The 17,393-nt window shown below is 33.8% G+C and overlaps 2 protein-coding genes across 28 annotated transcripts; both read right to left on the bottom strand.

Annotated features, from left to right (window-relative positions):
- Positions 1 to 2,684: 2,684 nt before the first annotated feature.
- On the bottom strand, positions 2,685 to 11,430 carry LOC107860089 (nuclear transcription factor Y subunit C-1). 26 transcript variants are annotated; one of them, XM_016705312.2, is made up of 10 exons: positions 11,286 to 11,430; positions 7,794 to 9,695; positions 7,603 to 7,690; positions 7,130 to 7,200; positions 6,745 to 6,939; positions 4,674 to 4,751; positions 4,158 to 4,253; positions 3,703 to 3,798; positions 3,219 to 3,314; positions 2,685 to 3,073 (listed from the first exon to the last, which is right to left on the bottom strand). In XM_016705312.2, the coding sequence occupies exons 2-10, from the start codon at positions 7,908 to 7,910 to the stop codon at positions 2,951 to 2,953; spliced, it is 960 nt and encodes a 319-aa protein (XP_016560798.1). In that variant the 5' UTR covers positions 7,911 to 9,695; positions 11,286 to 11,430; the 3' UTR covers positions 2,685 to 2,950. The 26 variants fall into 26 exon arrangements, with proteins under 26 accessions (XP_016560798.1, XP_016560799.1, XP_016560802.1 ...); XM_016705313.2 differs by having other exon boundaries at positions 3,219 to 3,308; XM_016705316.2 differs by having other exon boundaries at positions 3,219 to 3,296.
- A 2,544-nt stretch (positions 11,431 to 13,974) lies between these two features.
- On the bottom strand, positions 13,975 to 16,181 carry LOC107861343 (zinc finger CCCH domain-containing protein 14). 2 transcript variants are annotated; one of them, XM_016706683.2, is made up of 3 exons: positions 16,026 to 16,181; positions 15,176 to 15,886; positions 13,975 to 14,835 (listed from the first exon to the last, which is right to left on the bottom strand). In XM_016706683.2, the coding sequence occupies exons 2-3, from the start codon at positions 15,863 to 15,865 to the stop codon at positions 14,527 to 14,529; spliced, it is 999 nt and encodes a 332-aa protein (XP_016562169.1). In that variant the 5' UTR covers positions 15,866 to 15,886; positions 16,026 to 16,181; the 3' UTR covers positions 13,975 to 14,526. The 2 variants fall into 2 exon arrangements, with proteins under 2 accessions (XP_016562169.1, XP_016562170.1); XM_016706684.2 differs by having other exon boundaries at positions 13,975 to 14,832.
- Between the last annotated feature and the right edge of the window lie 1,212 nt (positions 16,182 to 17,393).

Here is a 17,393-nt window from a genome sequence, read left to right as displayed (position 1 = left end):
TAGTTAGCAAAAAAAATTAAATCCTAATTGTTGGAAGCTATAAATGCTTTAAACTTTTTAATACGACAATAACTGAGCTTTATATTGTGCCTTTGTTACCCTGAATAGGTTAATACTTTGTGAATCACTGAAGTGTGAATAAGTAGTGCATATAATATATATATGCATATACATATCTATCTATCTATCTATTTATCTCTCTCTATATATATATGGATGGATGAATGGATGAATAGAGATTTAAATATATCACATAAATAGGGATAAAACAATAATTTAGTGTATTCTTATTAGGTTATCGGTTTAACCTATAACCCAATAAACTAATTTTTTTATAAAACCAATAAAAAAAATTTTATAAAACCAATAGATAGATAGATATAGAGAGAGATAAATAGATAGAGAGAGAGAGATTTAAATATATATATATATATATATATATGTATAGCATAAATTGATAACCCAATAAATTAAAATCGAAATCGAACCGTTTACCCAATAAATTTTTTTATAAAATCAATAAAAAACTGTTAACCCAATAACTCAATAATATTTTTATCGGTTCGATTTTTGCACACGTACGTGAGGCTAATAAATGGAATCAAAGCAAATAGCCAAAAGAGGAAAGAGGTAGTATGTTTCAGTGCCTCCTGTAGAGTTGTACCATTCCTATTCATTCCTTTTTTGGAATTGCAGCTTTTTGCCCATATTGTTAGATTCTACATTTTCCACTTCCAATAATATTACTCTCCCGGTTATTTTTATTTATCTATAATTTAAAAAATTAATAAATAATTTATTTATTTTATTCTTAGTTATTAATTACAGTTAGTATTCAATATATTTTTCAAAGCATTAAAATTAGTTTATTTTTAAAGAGTAATATAATTTTTTAGTCTATGTGTCAAGTAAATAATGGACAACTATTGATGGATGGGTGGAGAAGTATTGTTTATGTCAATTCTATTTTCTTGTCAATAAACGTCTAGGGATTTTGATTAATACTTAGCATATAAGTATACTAGTATAGGTATAACTAATATATACCATCAACCATTACCACTGTAGGCAAAAACATGAATCGTTTGATGATTTTTGAGGATGACAAGCAAAGTGCACATCCAAAATCACTTCAGACCGTTTGTTTTAGGAAAGTTTTTCAAAAATTATTCCAAAAATAATAACGCTATTTTGATTAAAGATAGAAAAAAAAAAAAAAGAATTTTAGGCAACAATAATAACATATTCAAAGTAATTTTACAAATGGAGTATAGAGAGCGTGGTGTACGCAACCTTGCTTCTATCCTGTGAAGATAGAGATTGTTTCCTCTAGACAACTCAATTAAGTCAAAATATGTTTAGAAACAGACAAACTACTCAAAGTTACATTTTTCACAAAAACAAAAAGTAAAAATTTACCCCTTTATTTTTTATTATACTGAATAAAGCCGTCATCGCTTACGCACCTATGGATAGAAAACTTGTAGAAAGAACATCCGTATGAACTTTAAACGCCATAAGTGGGAATTTTAACTTTATGGAGGAATTTTAGAAAAATTGAGAAGCATAAAATTTAGTAAGATTTTGGGCATCTTTACTCCAACCCAAGAGCCTTTTAGCTTAGAGTAGTAAGTTTCGTCCATCAATTCGTTGAATTTAGGGCGAGCTTTGGACAAGGAATATTTTTTACATGCACTTAAAATTTATAACAACTCAATAAAGACCTAACGTAACATATATACTTATATAAAATAATAATTTATTTGTCATTTTGCCACTTTATGATAAACTAAGTATAAGTTTAGAGTAAATATAGGAAGTTCTTTCGTTGAACGGAGTCTTCTAAGAGCTTCCCCTTTGACATCTGTCCTGAAATATGCATTTATAATATTTCTTCATTTAAAGACCGTTCCTTATTTTTTCTTCTTATTGGAATATCCATTGATATATCATTAGTGAGGGAATAACATTTTTAAACAAATGAGAGAACATATAAGCATCTAGAAATTAGATGAAATATTCTACACGTAATTCACTCACTTAGGCCCTAATTAATAATTTGTTTACTACAATAGTAAAATCATCTTACTTTCCGTTGGGACCATCACTAAATGCAAAAATGATTTTATTTATTCCGGAGCTAAATGGATATCACCTTTTAAAATTGGAGGAAGCTTATTGGGATCTGTGTTAAACGAATCAATACTCAAGTAATATATAATCACTAATAGTCGAATTACAACGACAACATTTACATTACGATGGAAAATATTGCAATAACAAGCAAGTAAGGATATACATAAGAATGAAAGATACGAAGTTGAGACTCTAGGAAAAAGATGAGCGGAAAAGACAATTTATTCACAATACACATAAACCGGCCTTTCCAACCCTCGCATCCTTTTTAACCAATTGCCAAATGAATTTAAATCCCAAATAAAACTTTTAGTTGGATCGGTCTGTCTTACCACTTTTAGCTTAGAGGGCTCAGAACAGGCTATCAAAATATGTTTGTGAAGTTGCTTCACTATTTTTCAGATTGGACTTCATATTTTTGCCACTAAGTAAAAAGGTAATTAAACAGGTAAAGAATTGTGATGGACTAAATCTACTGATTTGTCATGGTAGGGAGAAAAAAACAGCACATGAAGCATACTCAGAAGTCAAAACTTTGGGTCAATGTCTCCAGAAGCAAACATGTTTCAATAAGAAGACTTAAAATTCACCTCTCAATGAAGTGTTTATTTATTCAAAACACTGAACACAAGCAAAGATTACACCAGTTAACACAAACACTGCATTTTTTCAGCAGTATGGTAAGTCCTTAAACACAACACCTTTTTTATTCGGTCGATTAAAGAGTCTAAAGGATGGCCTATTGAAAAGGCAGAACACCAACAAAGGAAAATGGTAATGACTGAAGAAACAGAACTTAGTTTAAATCTGCACTTTAAAGTCCCTCCTTATAGTCCATTAAGAATCCATCAATGATGAACTCATCTTCAGGAGAAAAATTAAATAGAGGTGGTGACATGAGAGGCGCTGGAATTCCTTGGGTGCTGGTGAAGGAGGCCTACATAAATAACATCAAACATTAGGCCGTGTTAGTTCTCAGCAAGTGTTGAAATTACTTTTTCTGGGAAGTAAATAAACAAACCACCAAATTAGCCTAGACAATTTGCTACTCGAATGAAGGTTTACAAGGCAGCTTCACTTACTGGAATGTTATTAGGCTGAACCATTTGATACACCGGGTGAAATTCATTTCCTTGGCCACCATTTGCCGCCTCTTTTACCTGAAATTGGTACTGTGGCTATTGTTATTTTAGTACTTAAAACTGTAAGACAATTAAGAAATGTTCCAAAATTCATGGCAGGATTCAAATACATGGACCAAAATATGTAATTACCCACGTGAAGTTGAACATTGACTACTCATTAGATCAAAATAAAATTTATATATTTTAAGACTACAAAAAAGGTTTACCACTCCATCAAATTAAGATCACAATATTTTAGGATTCAAAATAGATAGACAAGAAAAGATCAGTTTGACTCTCCAAATAGTTGTAATGTCGTATAAATATATAGAGGAAGTACTTTTGCAGGAAGCACAAGTACAACTTTATGAAGTTTAAATCACCACATAGTTTCTTTAGGATAAACAACACCAACAAATTAGCCTGGATAAACAGCACTCACTGGAATGTTATTAGGTTGGACAAATTGATGAGCTGGGTCAAACATATTTCCTTGCCCATCATTTGTCTGCTGTTGCACCTGAAATTGGCACGGTAGCTAGTGCTATTTTAGAACTTTAAACTGTAGGACAACTAATAAACGTTCCAAATTCATGACAGGATTCAAATACATGGATCAGAATATGTAATTATCGTGAAGTTAAGCACTGACTCTTCATGTAGATCAAAATAAAATTCACACATTTTGAGACTACAAAAAGGTACTACTCCATAAAATTTAAATTATAATAATTTAGGATTCAAAATAGGTAGACAGGAAAAAATCGGTTTTAGTAATCATGTCATATAACATATATAGAGGAAGTATTTTGCAGGAAGTACTGAAGTTTAAATCACCTCATAGTTTTGTTAAGAATAAACAACACCAACAAATTAGCCTAGATAAACAACACTCACTGGAATGTTATTAGGTTGAACCAATTGATGAGTTGGGCGAAATTCATTTCCTTGGCCATCATTTGCCTCCGCGTGCACCTGAAAATGGGATTGTAGCTAGTACTATTTTAGTACTTTAAACCGCAATATAACTAACAAAAGCTTCAAAATATATGGCAGGATTCGAATACATGGATCAAAATATGTAATTATCAGTATGATAGAACATTGACCCTTCATTTTAGATCGAAATAAAATTTATATACTTGGAGACTACAACAACGGTACTACTCCATGAAATTTAAATAATAATAGTTTAGAATTCAAAATAGGTAGATAGGAAAAGATCGGTTTGACTCTCTGAGTAGTAATCATGTCAACAGAATATATAGAGGAAGTACGACTCGTGAAGTTTTACTCACCTCATAGTTTTTTTTTTTTTTTTTTTTTTTTTTTTGTAGTTGGTTAACCAACCACCTCATAGTTCCTTTTAGGATAAACAACACAAACAAACTAGCCTATATAAACAGCACTCACTGAATTATTATTAGGTTTAACCATTTGATGAGCTGGGTGAAGTTCATTTCCTTGGACATCATTTGCCGCCTCTTGCACCTGAAATTGGCATTGTAGCTCGTGCAATTTAAGTTCTTTAAAATGTAAGATAACTAACAAACGTCCCAAAATTCATGGCAGGATTCAACTACATCGATCAAAATATGTAATTACCGGTGTGAAGTTGAACACTGACTTCATTTTAGATCAAAATAAAATTCACATATTTTGAGACTACAAAAAGGTACTACTAAGGCTAAATAACTAGATAGACCTTTAAACTTGAAACTCAAACTTAGTTGGTGACCAAATAGACACTGGAACTTGGCAGAAATCTGTCTTTTAAACAGCCGTGTATATAAGAGCAAGTGTGTGAAACACTTGATTGTAATGTGTTAAATAGACTGATCAGAAAATTTAACCATCAGTGTCCAAGTTAAACTGACTCCCAATTTTACAACAACATACCCAGTGTATTCCCGCAAAGTGGGGTCCAAGGAGGGTAAAGTGTACGCAGTCCATAACACTACCTCAAATGAAGTAGAGAGGTTGTTTCCGACAGACCATCAGCTCATGACAAATAACAATATAACAAGCAGGCAAAAAAATGTGGTAACACACCACTAGATAATAAGTGGACTCTTAATTTATCTAAATAAAACAACAACATACCCATTGTATTCCCACAAGGTGGAGTTTGGGGAGGATAAGTGTATGTCCATACCACTACCTCAAATGAAGTAGAAAGGTTGTTCTGATAGACCCCGCTCAGGACAAATAACAGTATAATCAACAAACTAACAGACCACATAAAAACACTCAACAAACATGGGATAATATACTGCTAGATACTAATGAAAACAAGGCACCCACAAGGTAATACTATAAACTATCTATTCAAAATCGAAAACAACATTGAAAAACCACTAACAAGCCACTACAGGCGTAGATACAAACAAAAGCACTCAATTTATTTAAATAAATTTACTTATTCCGAGACTAAGTAAAACGTACAGAATAGAATTCAAACTAAAATATTAGGATTCAAAATAGGTAGACGGAAAAAAATTGTTTCATTCTCTCAATAATGATAGTATCATAAAAAACATATATGAAGTATTTGGATGGAACAACTTTATGAAGTTTAATCACCTCGTAGTTTTTAAAGGATAAACAACACCAACAAATTAGCCTAGATAAACAATACGCTAAAATGCACCCAAGGGTGTGGCCTAGTGGTCAATGAAGTGGGTTGAGAACCTGAGGTCTCAAGTTCAAATCCCAACAGAGGCTAAAAAATAATATGTGATCTTGTCCTAGCTTTGGTGGACAAAGTTACCTAGTATGTATTGTTGGTGGGAGGTGGCAGGTATCCGTGGATTTAGTCGAGGAGCACGAAAACTGACCCGGACACCACGGTTATCAAAAAAATAAAATACACAACACACTAGTGTTCTTTGGAATGGAGGTTTACAAGGCAGTTTACACATGTTGTATCGAGAGTCCATATTACTAACTGGTATGCTATTAAGATGAATCATTTGGTAAGCAGTGAAAATTCATTTCCTTGGCTATCATTTGCCTTTTCCACCTGAAACTGGTACTGTAACTACTGCTATTTTAGTACTTTAAACTGAAAGATAATTACACATTACAGGATTCAAATACAAGGTTAAAAATATGTAATTATTTGTTCGAAGTTGAACATTAACTCCTCAATTTCATCGAAATAAACTTTACATATTCTGAGACTGCATAAAGAGTACTTCTCCATAAAAATTTAGGATTTAAAATTGAAAACTCGTACAGAAAAAATATTCTCTTTAAAACGTAATAATATCATATAAGCATATAGAAGAAGTATTTCGCAGGAAGTACAACCTTATGAAGTTGAATCACATCATAGACTTTCAGGTAATTTTTCTTGTACTCAAGGTCTCAGAGTTTTTGAAATAGCAACAACAACAACAACAACCTTCTGAAATTATTTACTAAGAACAACTAGTTCATCTTGGGAACTCATAATGGAAGATATGCGAATATATAAACCAACCTTGTAGTTCTGGAGTGGAACGATGTCACTGAGGAAATCGAAAAGTTCTTCATTCCTTATGGCCCTAGCAATGTCACAGCGCTTCAGAGTTCGACGTTTTTCTTGTTCAGATTGCATCCATGCACGTCGAGTGAGCTCGAGAATGAACATCTCAATTGCTTTGGCAAGCAAAACAGTAGAATGTGCACTAACCATCTGAATTTATTCATTAAAAATCGTAAGTACCCACTCCCAGTTAGAGCCAGCAGATCAAGAAAAATTAATACGACAAGTATTAATTCAATTATTTCAAGTTCCAACTAACAGCAAATGGAGAAAATAAAATATTATTAAAAGATATGACCGTGGCTAATGTGAATGGGATAAGTCAAAGCCATGAACATACCTTTACTTGATCATTTGACTTCATTGCCCGTCTGATCCTTGAGATGGGCAGCTCATGTTTTCTCTTTAGATCTACAAATAAAAAGAAGCGGCTGCGTGAAGGTAAAATCAACAGGAAGAAACAGCAGCAAAGTACACGAACCCCTCTATTTCGAAAGAAGTAGAAAAGATCTTCTACTTGCAATTTGTTTCCCTCATTTTTATGATTCTAGTATTGATTTTAAAGACATGATCAGCATATGAGTGTGCCATGATTGGTGGAAGCAAAAATGTGCAGCATATGTATTATTGCAAAATTTCCATATACAACATCTCTGTATGATGATTGGAGATACTTCTAACGAAATCAACATATATGAGGGCGGTGGCTGGTCTTAAAACGGCCCAAAAGCTCAAGAACATCCTTAGATTACGCACGAATGGTACATATAAGTGGTCTCTATGGGTAAACATGTGTGAGGAGCCAAAAATCACCTGAATGCAAAATTTCTTCCTTTTGTCGCTTCCAGAAACAGGAGAGTTCTTCTTTTAGCATAAACCTTGGATCCCTTTCATCTTCGTCCTAGATATGCAAGGAAACCAAAGGGATTAATCTCAACGTATATGCAACAGTAGCTATATGAGAAAAGTTTCTCAAGAAAACTAGACTTCATTAGATAGATTACCTGCTGAATTTTCTTGTCACTCGGCATGGATTTCTGCATATGAACCGGTCTTTGCATATCTGAAGATAGTGCTGATGAGGATTTTGGAAGTTCCATGGACGAACTATTGAAATCCATGTCTTCACAAGATCGATCATTTCTGGGAAAGAAGGGCCTTTAAATAGCAGGAGCGCCATGCCATAGCTCCCTTTTCTTCCTTTGCCCCCGCAACTAGGATAGCTACCAGGCATTAATTTTCAAGTCATCGTTAAGGTCCCTATTTATTACAGATAGCTCTAACATAAATTCGTCATTAATAAGGAAATGATCCTTTATTAACCATTGATTAGAGTTCTTTATGAAGATGTGTGGAACAATAAGTGCTAATTTGTTGTGCTCGGGATTTTTAACCTGAGGAGTGGCTTGCAAATGGAATAAACAGAGAAGAAATGAAACAAAATCTGTTTGGGTCTTTCTCTTTATGGAAAAGGGCCAAAAATACCCCAACATATGAAAAATGGCCCAGAAATACCCTTCATCTAGCTTTTGGTCGAAAAATACCCCAACCTATATTTTGGCTCAAAAATACCCCTCAAACTAACACCCTAATTCCGATGGGTTTTTGCAATTTGAAATAGCCACATAACTTGTTATGATTGCCACATATATTAGATAATTTGAAAATTACATCCACCTGACCCATTTCATAAAAGGCAAATTGTTGTTAGTTTAACACTACATTAAAACATCTTCAAGAGCAAATTGTACCGGCTCAATGAATATTAATGTCTACGCTCCCATATTAAAGAAGAGTTAAGATACCTCTTTAATATCGGTCCTATACCGACAATTGCATTTCCAGCCATCTCTAATATCTTGTTTTTCTTTTCCTTATTACCCATGCAAATGGATTAAGTGCCCGTTTGGATTGGCTTTTGGCTTATTTTTACCATTTTAGCCTAAAGCCAAAGCCAAGTGCTTATAAGCACTTTTTAAATTTCCACAAACATTCCAAAAGTGCCTAAAAGCACTAAAATCATCTAAACAGGCTCTAAGAGTTCAACTTTTATGAGCTTATTCGCCTTACAATACATGACTTAGCAGTGAGGACTAGAAGCTATTTCCCCTTGCTTCAAAAATGCAGGGAGTTTAAATTGTAGCTGATTCACACTAAGCATCAGTGGTTAGAGACTGGAGTTTTTAATTGATGTGTTATTTCCTTTATGCTGAAAAACTTGTAATTTGAGCTGACGCTTTGTTAGGCTAAGAAACGTGTAAAAACAATAGGTCTACTCAATCAAACGGGTCAGCAGGTTTGGGTTTAAAAAGAGGGAGGGTGTAATTTTAAAATTAAGTAATATATGTGGTCAATCATAATAACTCAAGTCGCTATTTTAAGTTGCAAAAATCCATCAGATTTAGGTGTTAGTTTGAAGGGTATTTTTGAGGCAAAATATAGGTTGGGTATTTTAGACCAAAAAGTGGATGGAGGGCATTTGTGAGCCCTTTTTCATACGTTGGAGGTATTTTTGGCTCTTTTCTATAAAAAGAAAGACCGAAACAGAATTCTTTCATATCTTCTTTGTTTTTCTTTTTGATGAATGGAGTGCCTCCATTTGGTAGATACTCCTCAGGTTTTTTAACCTGGAGCACGACAAATAAACACTTAATGTTCCACACATCTTCATAAAGAAATCTAATCAATGGTTACATGATGGATCATTTCCTTATTAATGATGAACATATCTTAGAACTATTCCTAATAAATAGGGACCTTAACGACGACTTCAAAATTAATGTCTAGTAGCAATCTGGGGGGTGGGGCAAGGAAGAAAAGGAGCGTTGAAGGACTGTGCTATTCTCCAACTGATAAGTGACAACGTCACTTTTCTTCATTAAGTAACTAGTTGGATCAGTGAACACCTGAGTTATGCAGAAGATGGTAATGTATCAATAAGGAAAACATCAGGATCACGAAAAATAAGATAACAAATATAAACTCAAATCAAATAGCATAAACTCTCATGATAGCAATATTAGAAAACAAAACCACCCCTTAGATATCTAGCAAATGGTTCTAAGGTTAGTCATGCGGATTTATCCACTCATTTTGAAAACAAGGAACTTGTTCCTTTCCTTTTGAATTTACAGGATTAAATAATCATGCTTCAGGGTAATTTCTAAATAACATCTATTGAAAGGGACTTGGAGTTCTGAACGTAAATCTGAAATGCAGCGAACGAAAAAATGAGATTTTCTTCTTCGGACCCATAAATATTCAAGAACTTGTAATAAATATAAAGCATACACTCCAAAGTGTGTTTATAGAGCTAAAACGGCAAAATCAGCACCTAACATTAATCATGTTCCTAAACTAAGAGAACAATTGATGAAGAAAATAATTATGTTAGGAAACATCACCGCGCATATGAGATATCTCAGTTAGTTCATAGGAGGAACTTGCTCCCTAGGTGATTGTTACAAGACACTTTACAATGTGTGCAAGATCTTCACAACTGCCAACAGATTACAACAAGATATCCAGTGCAATCCCACAAGGTGAGGTCTAAGGAGGGCATGATGTACACAGACCTTACCCCTACCTTACAGAGGTAGAGAGGTTGTTTCCGAAAGACCACCTAGCTAAAATAACGCAAATCAAAGAACATACATAAGGAATGAAATAAAACATGTACCAGAGGAAGCATCACATAGCATAATAGGGAAGGGGGAAACAGTAACAGCAGCAAAATCATGTGATAACCAAAACATAAGACGCAAAAGGATAGCAACGTAAATCGCTAGACAGGAAACTACTCGAAAACTGCTAATAGTGCAGTTCTAAAAGACAAACAGGTACGGACTCTACATTACCCCAAGCCTCCTGTAGGAAAGGGAGATAACACTCTTCTACAGTGGCGGAGCTAGCTAAAAGTGAGGGGGTTCATCCGAACCCTCTTCGGTGGAAAATTATACTATTTATACAAGCTTAAAATTATTTTTCATGTATATATAGCAGACGTTGAACACCTTTCAACTAGTTCTTTTGTTCATATTTTTTGATTTTGAACCCCCTTAGTTAAGATGTTGGCTCCGCCCCTCCTCGTCTAACGACTAACCTTCTGTCCTAATTTGCGACCATCAAACCCTCCTACCAAAAATTCAATTTTTTCATGGATGTGAATTTGAGATTTCAATCATTTAAAAATTCAAGCTTTCTGCTTTCTAGATAACATCCAATATTAGGTATCCGGTAGAAGTAGAATTCGTCAAAGTGCACCCAAGCTAGCAGAGACACCGCAATTATCAAAGAAAAAAAAAAAATCAATCTCGTGTTTTGCCTATCTAAAAGAAAAAAACAAATACATAAGAATTTCTGCACGTTTCAACAATCCTCTTCAGAACATTGACTAAACAATTAGGGTGAAAACTCGTACAGATTTTCCAAACATTGATTCTTATTTGGTGTTACTACTTTTCCGACTGATCAGAAAAGAGGAAGCAAAAACCTACCTGAGAAGAATGTGAATGGAGTGTCGTTTAAAATTCAGGTGCCATTTCCTCGATCGATTCAACGCCAAATCATTTGAATCGAGTTTAGTTAACCTTGTGTGTGAGGTTTTAAGTACTTTTATTATTTTAGGGTGAAAGTTAAAAAATTAAAAAAAAAAAATAAAATTGAAATCAAAAGTTGATTGCTAGCAGGCAAAATTACCTTATCAACGTTCTACTATGTCGATTTTGTAAGTTGGATACTTCTATTTTGTATCTGAATTCCTGAATTCACTAAATAATAATATTTTAAACCCTTTTTTTGGAAGTGTAACACACTCTCTCCATGTCAGCTGTCACGTCTGTCTCATCTGCCATTATTTAAAAAAATATAAAAAAGTATTACATTAAATTTCAAGTCATTTTTAAAATACTAAATAATAAATTAAATATTAAAACTAATTTAAACATCAAATTCATTTCAAATAATTAAAATTCTTCTCCAACTAATTTAAATTTTTAAGTATAAATTCATATATACAAACATAATAAATTTTTTATTTTTAAATTTGAATATCTTTAAAAAATTCACAAAAAGTTTAATTTTTTTCAAGGGAAATTCACTAATCTTTTTCAATATTCACTATCACTCACTTTCAATTCAAATTTAAATTTTAATTCCCCAAAAAAAATTCAAATTTACATTTTTATTCAAAAAAAAAATGAAAAGAATTGAATTGAGGGAAAATTAAAATAAAAATAAAAAAGTGTAGGGGGCACTGGAAGAGTGTTGGGGTGAGGTGGGGGGGCTGGAAGAGGGTGAGGACGGGACTGGGAGGGGTGTGGGGGCTTGGGCTGGGGTGGGGAGGGGTTGGTGAGGTGTGTGGGCGGGGAAGAGGGGTGGAGGGGCTGGAAGGGGCTTGGGGTGGGGTGGGATGGGGCTGGGTAGGGTGTGGGGATGGGCTGGGGTAGGGGTGGGATGGGGAAAGGCTCGATGGGTGTTGGGGTGGGGTGATGGGGCTGGGGATAGGGTGGGATGGGGTTGGGTGGGGGTGGGGGTGGGGACGGGCTAGGGTGGGGTGAGGAGGGAAAAAAATATTTTTATTTTTTCTAATTTTTTTTTTAAAAATTAAATTATTTTTATTTTTTTAAAAAAAATATTTTTAAATTTTTAAAAATATTTTTAAATTAAAAAAATGGAGGGAAAAAAAGGACCCTTTTTAATTTTTTTTTAATTTTAATATTATTATTTTTTTTAATGATTTTAATGTAAAATTGACTAAAAATTGACCCCCATCACATCCCCAGGCAAGTGGCTACACTCTCTTTGTCCTAGTTACCATTTCAATGCCACATAGGCAAGGTCAATGGTCAAAGGGCGTAAAATGTTATTTTTTAATGGGTTCAAGTTTCTAAATGACAAACATTTAAATAGAAGTGTCCAACTTACAAAATCGATATAGTACAGGGGTTCAAAGGTCATTTTGCCTTGCTAGTATCTATTTTTAACTTTTGTAGCTTTTAGTTTAGTATATAAATAACATAAATATCAATACTTTTAGAAGTAATTACACTTTCTTCCATTTTTTAAATTATTTTACTCTCTCTCTATTAATATACTTTATAATATTGGAAACATAAATTGTATATTTGTGTAATTTTTAGTAATTTTTTTGAATGATTCATTTGATCCTAACTCAACACATTGGAATCAAGCCATGACTCGACACTTGGGACATGAGACTCGAGATCCGAGTCTCGATCCCAAACTAGAACTCAAGATCCGATTTGATTGGGCACTACTAAGAAAAACTTTTATAATAAACCTCAGAAGATCGATTTTTATATTCTTCAAAATTAAGAAATCGACTTGTCTCAAAAAAAAAATTGCAAAAATCGATATCCGAAGGTCAATTTTACAAAAGATAAAATTTAAAAATTAAAAAGCAATATTTGGAGGTAGATATTTTGCAAAGGATATTACATGTTGCAGAATCCTTCCATGGTTCTTTTTATATCTCGTATGTTTGACGAAATGAGATCTCTTATTATTTTTATACCTCTTATACAAAAAGTTTTATAAAATATATAAGCGATCTAAAAAATCAACTCTCCTCTTTATATTAAAGTTATTCAAAATATTACGCCTTACGAGTTAAAAACACTAATAAAATTACAATAAAAGATTTATTTATGAATTGTATCCCCAATTTTAGATGACTGACTTATTGAATTCATTAAATACTTCTCAACTTTTGCCAACTATATAACTTTTATCTGCTATTACATAAAGGACTAACTGTAGCAGAAAACAGTCAAGTTCAATTGAAAATCTCTACAACCTCCTTAGAGACGACAATCACGATAAACATGGGTGAGTTTCTTATAATTCTATCATACGTGAATGAAGGCCACTGTAATTGCTAGAAAAGAAGAAAGTAGCTAATCTCCTCGCATAAGGAAGGGACCAAGAAAGAAACTTTTGAATACTATTTTAAATGGGTACAATTTTATTTTTTTTTCGTTTTGTTGGCAAACCATATAAAAATATGGAACTATTTGAACATTTGAATTTAATTTAGAAGTGAGTATATTTACATATTTGTCAATTTTTTGGTCCGACTTTCTTAATTTTACTATCTGAATCAACACTTGACCTAAGAACCAAAGAAGAAAAGCAAATCAATTTTGCCAAGTCGGTTAATTAGACTTTAAAAAGGTAAATTTTTCAATTTTATTGGAATACCATAGTCCGTAAGTCCTAAACCAAGTTGCAATTGGACAGACTACTACCTCAAACAGTTTATGCTCATTACAAAGATTTTAAACACCTACTTCTCCTGCTCTATGCCCTTGCCACAATCAATACATGTTCAACACGAATATTTGAAATATTAACTACATCCTTAACACGAATACTTGAAATATTAACTACAAAAGGATGTTGGAGTATTTCCTCTCTACACCACCACCAAAATAGTAGAACAAACCAGCAAAAGAACTTAGAACTTCCCAATATATGCCTCCAGTTCCAACTCCAGAAAACTAGTCCCTATTTTCCCATTTTGCTGTGTGACTTGGGCAGGCAGCCAGGCATGTTACCCCCAAAGATAATCCTCATCACTTATTTCCTGTCTGTCCATGTATTTTATACACGTAATATTCGTGACAATATGTCTATCTTATTGCTGAATGTGATCAACATTGAACATAGAACTGCATTTTTTAACCTAAAAACAATTGAAGATGATATATGGAGCCATCAGAAAAGACCTGGACCTGTTCGTCGCTCTTCCTCAGTGAGAGAGTGACGGAAGTGGCAACGATGACCATAGGGGCACATATCACCTGCTAGAACCATCCTACAGACCTCAGTCTTGTAGCGTGGATGCCTAATCACTGGGCGTAACTCTGTGATACCGTGAGCAAACTGACAGTTTTCTCCATAAGGACAAGTCCCAGTCTCCTGCCATTTGTTACACAGCTCTGTCTTCAACATACCTTGATTGTAAACGTCAAACTCTATTGCCTCCTCTGTCTTCTTACCTCCAGGAACGTACACTCTTTGCTGCTACAGCCACACACCAGAAAACAAAAGGGGCGAAAAGAAAAAAAGAGTGAACAAATTATCAATCAAATTGCTCTGGCACTGACTCCTAAAGCAAAGATTATGGATTGCTATTAATTGTTTAGCAATTGACAGACTAGATGAAACTGAAATCAATCAAAATACATATCGAGAATTCATATGATCACTCGGGATTATGGATTGCTATTAATTGTATAACAGTTGACAAATTAGATGAAAGTGAATTCAAACAAAATACGTTTCGAGAATTCATATAATCACGCAGAATTAACCGATTATATTTAGAGATAAATAGCAAAGGAGAATGAATATTTTAACTCACAGATTCAGTTAGGGGAGGAGCTGCGGATTTTTGCTTAGCTTTTGCCTGGCTGGGACCTCCATTGTTTCCATCTTGTGCTTTCAACTTGAGATAACCGCTTGAGCGTACAGAAATGCTCTTCGGCAGCGAGACTCGTTCAGTGTTCCTTCGCTCAGGCCTTTTCGGTTCGACGATCCCCTGCCTGATGTTCGGAGGTCTGGAATCAGAGATTTGAGCATCACGGTTGACTCCCATACCAAAACGATTGAAATCAGAGAGAAGACAGTTCTGTATAGTCGCCTGCGTGAGAAGACTCAAGCGACGATCCAAATCAGTGTTAACAAGCCGGAGAGATTCATTCTCCTGGTGAAGAGCTTCAACTTCTTTGATAGATTCCTGCAGATGTGCGAGGCAAAGAGTGTACCGATTGTAGAGTTGCTGGTACTCGAGAATGTAGCTAGCTTGGTTGAAGCGGCGATCGGAGACGAGGTCATCCATATCGTCAAAGGAGGTTAAGGAAGGGGAATTTGAGCTGCGAGAGAAAGTTGAGTAGAAATTGGGGATGAATTCAGAGGAATCGAACTGGTGAGTTGAGGTAGGTGAGAGAAACGGATTGTCAGCCAAGTGTGGTGAAGCTGTATCAGAGAAAACTGTAGCTGCATCGACGGTGCTGGTGTTGACGCCATCAGGATTCGGATTCTCGTTCTGCATTTTGCTGAGAACAGTGTATAACTGCAAAATGACCAGTAATTACATTTTACAAATGACATTCCAATACTCAGCAATCATATCTTATACTGAAAGTATAATCGCAAAAGCACTAATTGAAGAAAAATCAAACGAAAAAGGCGAATCGAAGACGAGAATCTACCTGAAGATGGTCGTGCTAGTAAGATGGAGCTGCGGAATGATGAGAGAAAGTGGTAGAGGGAGCAATTAAGGTCTTCGTCGAGTTGTTGAGACAAAGCATAACTCGTGCTCTTGGGGATTATATATATATAATAGATGGGGTAGCAAGAACTTTGCTTGCTTAGGTCACAAGTTCATCAAGTATATACTACGGCATGAAGGTGTACTTTTGGCGGGGATATTTGAGACGGTCAAATTGGATTTTCAAATACACTTTACGGTCACAGAGATTAAATTATTGGTAATTATAATTTTTGGACTAATTTATTCTAACTATTCCAAGCTTGATGTTATAATTTTTTTTAATTAAAAAAAAAATAGTGGACATTTCAGGATTAAATTTATGGTTGACTGTATAAACCATAAAAAGTTTATACCATCAATTAAATATCATATAAATTTTATCTCTGACGGCATACCAAACCTTCCCCTCTACTATAAAAATAAAAATAAAAAATAGTACCTCTATTTTTTTAAAAATGAACATAACTTTCTTTTTTTTTATATTTTTTAAATTCTAATTTTCTATATGACATGACATGCATAAGACGACAAGATTAAATATATTTTGATGCATTTCACACATCTTTAGTTTAAAATCAAGAAATTTAATGATCTCTTGTATTTTATATCAAGTTAAAGCCAGACAAACAAAATGAAACAAAAGAAATATTACAATGTAAAAGATTAAAACATGAAAATTCTAGAAAATAATTAGTAGAGTATATAAAAACTACTATAAATCGTTTTCAAAACCGTTATGAGAGAATGAATATTCAAGGGTAAAGTTTTGAAGTTGTTGCGGAAGGTTAAAATATTAAATCAACTACGAGGAGTTAGTTATTCCTTAAAACTAATGTTCCCCTAATTTGATTATAACTGCTTAACTAAATTAGCTAACCACTTTTATTTCTTTATTTGTCACATGGTTGTGTATAATTTTAGTGTTGATGATTGAGATTGTTGATTCTCACTACTAGTCAACTCCTATGTTGCTGCAAATTACTTTTTGTTAACGTTATGTCACCAACCTGTTACTGTCAAATTTTGGATAAAGGCATTAAGAACATACATTTCTTCTAATTAGTTTTTGTTTACCAAATTCAGGATTGATTTGTCACAATCAATTTGAGTTTAATTAATTATTATTCAGGAGATGAGAGATGGCAGGCAATGTTTCAAATATGTAGCATATTTTTCACTGCCATGCATGTCCTTAATCTCCATGTAGTTTCCCTCTTACGTGATACTCCCTTCGTTTCTAAATACTTGTCACATTTTTTATTTGAGCGTCCCCTAAGAAACACATTAATCAAAGGGTAAATTATTC

The sequence above is a fragment of the Capsicum annuum genome, chromosome 2 (assembly GCF_002878395.1).
Source record: "Capsicum annuum cultivar UCD-10X-F1 chromosome 2, UCD10Xv1.1, whole genome shotgun sequence".
NCBI lineage: Eukaryota > Viridiplantae > Streptophyta > Magnoliopsida > Solanales > Solanaceae > Capsicum > Capsicum annuum.
The sequence above is the reverse complement of the archived record's forward strand: the minus strand, read 5'-3'. Positions and strand labels throughout refer to the sequence as shown.

Coding starts and splice junctions, on each gene's coding strand:
- LOC107860089 (XM_016705312.2), bottom strand. CDS start 7,910: ATGGATTTCAATAGTTCGTCCATGGAACTTCCAAAATCCTCATCAGCA. Junction 7,201..7,602: donor GGAAGAAATTTTGCATTCAG/GTGATTTTTGGC, acceptor TTTTATTTGTAG/ATCTAAAGAGAAAACATGAG. Junction 3,074..3,218: donor TTCAGCCTAATAACATTCCA/GTAAGTGAAGCT, acceptor TTATTTATGTAG/GCCTCCTTCACCAGCACCCA.
- LOC107861343 (XM_016706683.2), bottom strand. CDS start 15,865: ATGCAGAACGAGAATCCGAATCCTGATGGCGTCAACACCAGCACCGTC. Junction 14,836..15,175: donor CTCCTCCCCTAACTGAATCT/GTGAGTTAAAAT, acceptor GTGTGGCTGTAG/CAGCAAAGAGTGTACGTTCC.